The following is a 6,567-nucleotide window of genomic DNA, read 5'->3' on the forward strand; positions in this document are numbered from 1 at the left end:
ACACACACACACACACACACACACACACACACGGGGTCATCACGCTCCTATTTACACGTTAGACTGCTTGATCACCCTCTTTCTCTCCACTCATCCCTCTCTTCCTCTCTCTCTACCCCCTCTCCATTGTATTCCCCTCTCTTTATTACATACACTGTATTCTCTCTTCAGTTTTCTCCCTACCTTTTATCATCTACCTTTCCTCATCTGTCTCTCTCTGAATGGACTGAGTGTCTTTTAGAGCTTTAATAATACATAGAGGATCAGCCATTCCGTAAATAAAACACTTACTATCTGCAGGCCCCCGCTGCTCTTTCAACAGCCAGGTCACTCTGTGCGTGCATGTGTGTGTGCACGTGCATGTATAAAGGTGACACACAGCATACCCCCACTCATTGTACTCAGAATAGAATATGAGATCAGGAACATTTTCACCCACTCCTGAGCACCGCATCTGTGGTCCTACTCAGCCATGCTGTGTGGTCCTACTCAGTCACACTGTGTGGTCCCAGTTGGCCACTAGATGGTGCTATGAGGTTAGACTTCTCCTCTCAGCACTGCTATAGTAACCCATAGACAAACTGTACACTGTATCACTTCAGGACAGCACACTTTGTATGCTTTCCAGTGGTTTTAGATCAACATAAACACAACAATAGACTCATTATCTTCAAACTAACAGAAAATATGTCAAAATAAGAGACTGACTGTCATAACAAGTATTTTAAAGAAATATATTTGAAAATATATATATTATTCAGTCCATTTCCACAGAACAAAGTGTAGGTCCTAACGACCAGATACAATAATCAAAATATAACAGAAAAAGAAAACATGTGGAAAACTATTCTAGATGGTTGTAGGGGGAGGCTTGTAGGGGGAGGCTTGTAGGGGGAGGCTTGTAGGGGGAGGCTTGTAGGGGGAGGCTTGTAGAGGGAGGCAGATCTACAGTACAGAAGGCTCCAGACATGGTCAAGCATGGCTTCTTCACTTTTTCATCACTTTTAAACCTAGAGAGAGACATCCAGATTAAACTCTGTGTGTGTGTGTGTGTGTGTGTGTGTGTGTGTGTGTGTGTCCTCTTTACCTTTCTTTCTCCTGTCGACCCAGGGTGTTTTGGGATCAGAGCAGATCTTCTCACCTTTCACTGTGTAGAAGCTGAAACAAGACACAGAGTTTATTACTACTACTGTGTGTGGGTGTGGGTGTGGGTGGGTGTTTTTAGACTTACATGATGGCGTTAACACAGGGTGGCATGGAGTTTTGGATGCGGTATCCTTGCAGTTCAAATTTTATGGGAGTGTCAGACACACTTGTGCAGCAGTTTGTGGTCACCTTACTGGGCCGACGATCTGAGGGGGGAGGAAGTGAGATTGTGAGATCTCTAAAGTAACCATAAACATTTTATCTTTGTGAGAGTCTGACAGGAAACTATAAAGACATGAAGCCTGTCCCACCTCAGAGGTGTCTGATGGCTCAGCAAAGAATAACAACGTGTAAATCAACCGACCTGTGTCTGTGTCTATCTCTCTGTCTGTGTTTGTGCGTGCACAGGTTGGGGAGGAACTAATTACATGTAATCAGTTACAGTGCATTCATACCCCTTGACTTTTTCCATATTTTGTTACGTTACAGCCTTATTCTAAAATGTATCCAAATGTTTTTTCCCTCATCAATCTACACACAATACCCCATCATGGCAAAGAAAAAACAGTTTTATAGAAGTGTTCGCATATGTATTAAAACATTTAAAAAAACTTCTATCACATTTACATAAGTATTCAGACCCTTTACTCTGTACTTTGTTGAAGCACTTTTGGCAGCGATTACAGCCTCACCTATATTTGGGGAGTTTCTCCCATTCTTCTCTGTAGATCCTCTCAAGTTTTGTCAGGTTGGATGGGGAGCGTCGCTACGCAGCTATTTTTAGTCTTTCCAGAGATGTTCAATCGGGTTCAAGTCCGTGCTCTTGCTGGGCCACTCAAGGACATTGAGACTTGTCCCGAAGCCACTCCTGCGTTGTCTTGGCTGTGTGCTTAGGGTTGTTGTCCTGTTGGAATGTGAACTAATTGGCGGAGTGCTGCAGCGATGGTGGTCCTTCTGGAAGGTTCTCCCATCTCCACAGAGGAACTCTGGAGCTCTGTCAGAGTGACCATCGGGTTCTTGGTCACCTCCCTGACCAAGGGCCTTCTCCCCCGATTGCTCAGTTTGACCAGGCAGCCAGCTCTTGGAAGAGTCTTGGTGGTTCCAAAATTCTTCCATTTAAGAATGCTGCAAACAGTTTTTGGTACCCTTCCCCACATCTGTGTCTCGACACAATCCTGTCTCCGATCTCTACAGACAATTCCTTCGACCTCATTCCTTGGTTTTTGCTTTGACAGACACTGTCAGTTGTGGGACCTTATATAGACATGTGTGTGCCTTTCCAAATCATGTCCAATCAATTGAATTTACCACAGGTGGAGTCCAATCAAATTGTAGAAACATCTCAAGGATGATCAATGGAAACAGCATGCACCTGAGCTCAATTTTGAGTCTCATATCAAAGGGTCTGAATACTTGTGTAAATAGTATTTCTGTTTTTAATTTTTAATAACTGTGCAAACATTTCTAAAAACCTGTTTTCACTTTGTCATTATGGGGTACTGTGTGTAGATTTAGGAGGATTTTTTTTTACAAAATGTGGAAAAAAATCAATGCTAATGCACTGTACATGTAATCTGATTACCAAAAAATTGCAATCAGTTCCGTTACCAGCAAACATGCTAAACTAAACAGTTAAAATATATTTAAAAAAGTCCAGATAACTGTGGTTCGTGGACCACTCTGGGTCTGAGAGGTGTCCGAGTTGTAGGGGGTCTATCAACAAGCTTCCTATTACAGTGGTACATTACAGTGGTACACTACAGTGGTACACTACAGTGGTACAACTCAATGGTAACTGTAAACGCATTATAACATGTTCTGCATGTTAATGTGTGTGTGAATATAGTATAAAGCATATACTGTATATTCATATATAGTTCTAGAATATAAACAATATATGTGTAGTTCAATCAATCAGTGAATCAATACTCACAGTTGGCAGAGACAGAGGAGAGGTACACACACATGGTGATCAGGAGTGCCAGCGAGACGGTCCTGGACTGGAACATGGACATATTGACTGAATTAATGAATAAATGACTGACTGACAGACAAACATTCACATCTAGGCACTAGCTAATAGGGAGACGGGTCGGAGGTCGTACTGATTGGTCTGGTAACCGTCGTAATGAATCTGTGAAAGGCGGTGGAAGTGTCAGGGGTTTCGTTTCTGACGGTGGGTTACATATACCGTACTGGTGGAAACACCCACCTTGCTCTTTTTGTTTGTGTGTGTGTTATGGTGTGATGTGGTCAGTATTCGTAATGCTATAGTCACACCTCCGCCCCCCCCCCCCCCCCCTCTCCTTCTCTGTTATTTTTTTTGTTGCCCATTAACAAACCACCAACACTCCCAACCCCTGCAGCAGTGTTTCGGAGAATGATGAATTCATAAAGGGTACACACACACACGAACACCAGAAGGTGTGAAAAGTTGATGCTGCAAATGCATAGTGTCTGCACCACAATGTCAAAACAGTCAGACTGACAACTCAAAATAATGTTTCCATCATTTTATTTTCTATTTCAGTTTCATCCATTTTCTGATGTTTTACAACTCATTATTGTTGAATAAATAAGTAGAAAAGGACATTTCTCTTACAAACATTTCTTAAAATAACATTGATTGATCAAAAAGAAACCAATTAAATGTATAAGTACTTAATAAATAAATGTGTTAAATAACATTAAGAACTCATTAAGAACTCATTGGTAATGTATAACGAAAAGTCATCATAACTACTTGAAGAAATTAACTAATAAATACACGAGACACTGGCCTTGAAGATATTTCATAAATAATGATGACAACTGAATTAAATAATAACTAAAAAGATATCAAATCTGAGTGTAATATGCAAATTGGAAGTCTGTTTTTTTAGATATGAGGAAGTGGAACTTTAGTGGGACTTCAGCCATTGGCAATGATTCTATTGGTTGGCTGTTGACTGCTGAGTCAAGGCATTCTCGGTTGATTCCCAATGAGGGGAGGAGGAAAGAGATGTAGGAGAGGAAGTGATTGAGGGAGGAGAGGAGGAGGCAGGGAAAAGAGAGGAGAGGAGATAGGAGGGAGAGCGGGACAGAGAGGGGTGAGAGGAAGTTACGGGGGGAGAAGAGGGGGAAGCAGGGAAAAGAGAGGAGAAGAGCGAGTGAAGAGAGGAGGAAACAGACAGAGGAGAGGAGAGAGCTGGAGGAGAGGAGGTTAAGAATGTAGAGGTGGAGGTGAGAGAGTTGGAAGAGGAGGAGAGAGGTGGAGGAGAGGAGGGTAAGAAGGTAGAGGTGGAGGTGAGAGAGTTGGAAGAGGAGAGAGGTGGAGGAGAGGAGGGTAAGAAGGTAGAGGTGGAGGTGAGAGAGTTGGAAGAAGAGGAAAGAGAAGGAGGAGAGGAGGGTAAGAAGGTAGAGGTAGAAGTGAGAGAGTTGGAAGAGGAGGAGAGAGAAGGAGGAGAGGAGGGTAAGAAGGTAGAGGTAGAAGTGAGAGAGTTGGAAGAGGAGGAGAGAGAAGGAGGAGAGGAGGGTAAGAAGGTAGGGGTAGAGGTGAGAGAGTTGGAAGAGGAGGAGAGAGAAGGGGGAGAGGAGGGTAAAGACCTAAGGGTGGAAATGAGAGACAGGGGAGAGAAGTTGACTGAGGGAGGAGAGGAAGGTAAGGAGGTAGTGGTAGAGGTGAGAGAGTTGGAAGAGGAGGAGAGAGAAGGGGGAGAGGAGGGTAAAGACCTAAGGGTGGAAGTGAGAGAGAGGGGAGAGAAGTTGACTGAGGGAGGAGAGGAAGGTAAGGAGGTAGTGGTAGAGGTGAGAGAGTTGGAAGAGGAGGAGAGAGAAGGGGGAGAGGAGGGTAAGAAGATAGAAGTGAGAGAGTTGGAAGAGGAGGATAGAGAAGGAGGAGAGGAGGGTAAGAAGGTAGAAGTGAGAGAGTTGGAAGAGGAGGAGAGAGAAGGGGGAGAGGAGGGTAAAGACCTAAGGGTGGAAGTGAGAGACAGGGGAGAGAAGTTGACTGAGGGAGGAGAGGAAGGTAAGGAGGTAGTGGTAGGGGAGGAGGTGAGAGAGGGTGGAGAGGAGGAGAGAGAGGGAGATGATGAGCTCCTGCGGGCCATTCTAGAAGAGAAAAAAAATACACAATCAGTTTCCTATTCTCATTTGTTCTTTCTCTGTGCGTGTGCACATGTGAGCGTGCGTGTGTGATAGCTAACTTACTCAAACTGTTGAATCTTGCGGCGTACCCAGGGTTGTTTATAGTGACAACAGATCAGGCCCTTTTCCGTCTCCAAGCTGCAGGAGAAACTTTGTTAACACTGAAACTGAAGGGGTATGACACAACATGTCTGGAGGTTTTGGCACAACATGGACACCACATACCGTAAAGCACCTTGTGACAACATATGAGACTAAACTGGATGAACCTCAATGGAATAAAGACTAAAAGATCTGTTCCTTACATGACGGCCCGTACACAGGGAGCGTTATAGTGCTGAGTCCAGTAGCCTGTGATTGGATCGGTCACCTCGCTCCTGGTCACTGTCTTACAGCACGACGACAGCTTCTCTCCATCTACTGAGGAGGGGGAATAGTTTTCATAGAAAGAAAAATTGGCGTGCTCAGCTCAAATGTTTGTAGTAACAAAAAGTAGCTGTGCACTGAATTCAAAAGGCATACAGTATAGGTCTACTTGAATAAAGGAACAACCACACTCACTGAAACATTCTTCAATCACTTTTTTAAATGCAGCAGATGTCAGAACAAACGGATGCATTTTGGTAGCATCCCTCGTCAGAATCATACTTACACAGTCTCAAAGAAACACATCATCAAAAACCATGTACCTTCCACCTCTAACCACCTAACACACATTCCCTTCTCCTCACCTGTCCCTGTCCAGACCAGCGTTGCTATGACGATTGCTGCTGTCCAGATCTTCACCATCTTTACTGGTACAATACAAGTTGAAAAAATAGATGAATCCATTCTCTCTCCTCTCTGGCAGGCTGCTCAGCTTAGCGCAGGGTCAGTTCTGTAGTGTCAGTCTTCACCAGGGTTGAGGTTATATAAAGGCCTGAAAAGCAGAAGTGGCACCTCCGGTTCACTCTTCTCCTCTCCTTTTTTTGTGAATGAAAGACTGTCGGGAGTTTCTGCTGCATCAGCGCAGATCAAGAGGAAACCCTTTCATCAGCATTCCGAACGGAAAAATGTGACACGGGTCTTTCCCAGGATGGCCGTTCAGAAGATCAGACTGCCAGTTATGACAGTTGAACTAAGCTCGCGAGGTATTTCTAGGTTATATTCTTCAAGAATCAATGGGTACACATGTAGTAACTGCCGATGGACTCTTTAAGGTATGGCCTAACGACTGAGCTAAACATGCTCTGATGAAGGCTTTACTAATGAAACATACTGTAGTAGGTGGAATATAATGTGATTTTGTCCTTTATG

The 6,567-nt window shown here is 43.9% G+C and overlaps 2 protein-coding genes across 3 annotated transcripts; both read right to left on the reverse strand.

Annotated features, from left to right (window-relative positions):
• Window positions 1-708: 708 nt before the first annotated feature.
• On the reverse strand, window positions 709-3,361 carry LOC110535393 (eotaxin). Its single transcript, XM_021620372.3, has 4 exons — window positions 3,080-3,361; window positions 1,232-1,352; window positions 1,088-1,158; window positions 709-1,010 (listed from the first exon to the last, which is right to left on the reverse strand). The coding sequence occupies exons 1-4, from the start codon at window positions 3,159-3,161 to the stop codon at window positions 988-990; spliced, it is 297 nt and encodes a 98-aa protein (XP_021476047.2). The 5' UTR covers window positions 3,162-3,361; the 3' UTR covers window positions 709-987.
• A 283-nt stretch (window positions 3,362-3,644) lies between these two features.
• LOC149979513 (uncharacterized) lies at window positions 3,645-6,163 on the reverse strand. 2 transcript variants are annotated; one of them, XM_090189607.1, is made up of 4 exons: window positions 6,003-6,163; window positions 5,577-5,688; window positions 5,335-5,409; window positions 3,645-5,235 (listed from the first exon to the last, which is right to left on the reverse strand). In XM_090189607.1, exons 1-4 carry the CDS (start codon window positions 6,100-6,102, stop codon window positions 4,077-4,079), a joined length of 1,446 nt encoding a protein of 481 aa, XP_090045733.1. In that variant the 5' UTR covers window positions 6,103-6,163; the 3' UTR covers window positions 3,645-4,076. The 2 variants fall into 2 exon arrangements, with proteins under 2 accessions (XP_090045733.1, XP_090045732.1); XM_090189606.1 differs by having other exon boundaries at window positions 5,577-5,691.
• Window positions 6,164-6,567: the final 404 nt, after the last annotated feature.

Source organism: Oncorhynchus mykiss, chromosome 11, assembly GCF_057628025.1.
Source record: "Oncorhynchus mykiss isolate SJ-2025 chromosome 11, ASM5762802v1, whole genome shotgun sequence".
NCBI lineage: Eukaryota > Metazoa > Chordata > Actinopteri > Salmoniformes > Salmonidae > Oncorhynchus > Oncorhynchus mykiss.

Coding starts and splice junctions, on each gene's coding strand:
- LOC110535393 (XM_021620372.3), bottom strand. CDS start 3,161: ATGTCCATGTTCCAGTCCAGGACCGTCTCGCTGGCACTCCTGATCACC. Junction 1,353..3,079: donor CTCCTCTGTCTCTGCCAACT/GTGAGTATTGAT, acceptor CTCCCCCCTCAG/ATCGTCGGCCCAGTAAGGTG. Junction 1,011..1,087: donor GGTCGACAGGAGAAAGAAAG/GTAAAGAGGACA, acceptor GTCTCTCTCTAG/GTTTAAAAGTGATGAAAAAG.
- LOC149979513 (XM_090189606.1), bottom strand. CDS start 6,102: ATGGATTCATCTATTTTTTCAACTTGTATTGTACCAGTAAAGATGGTG. Junction 5,692..6,002: donor GCTGGTCTGGACAGGGACAG/GTGAGGAGAAGG, acceptor CCCCCTCCTCAG/TAGATGGAGAGAAGCTGTCG. Junction 5,410..5,576: donor CCCTGTGTACGGGCCGTCAT/GTAAGGAACAGA, acceptor TTTCTCCTGCAG/CTTGGAGACGGAAAAGGGCC.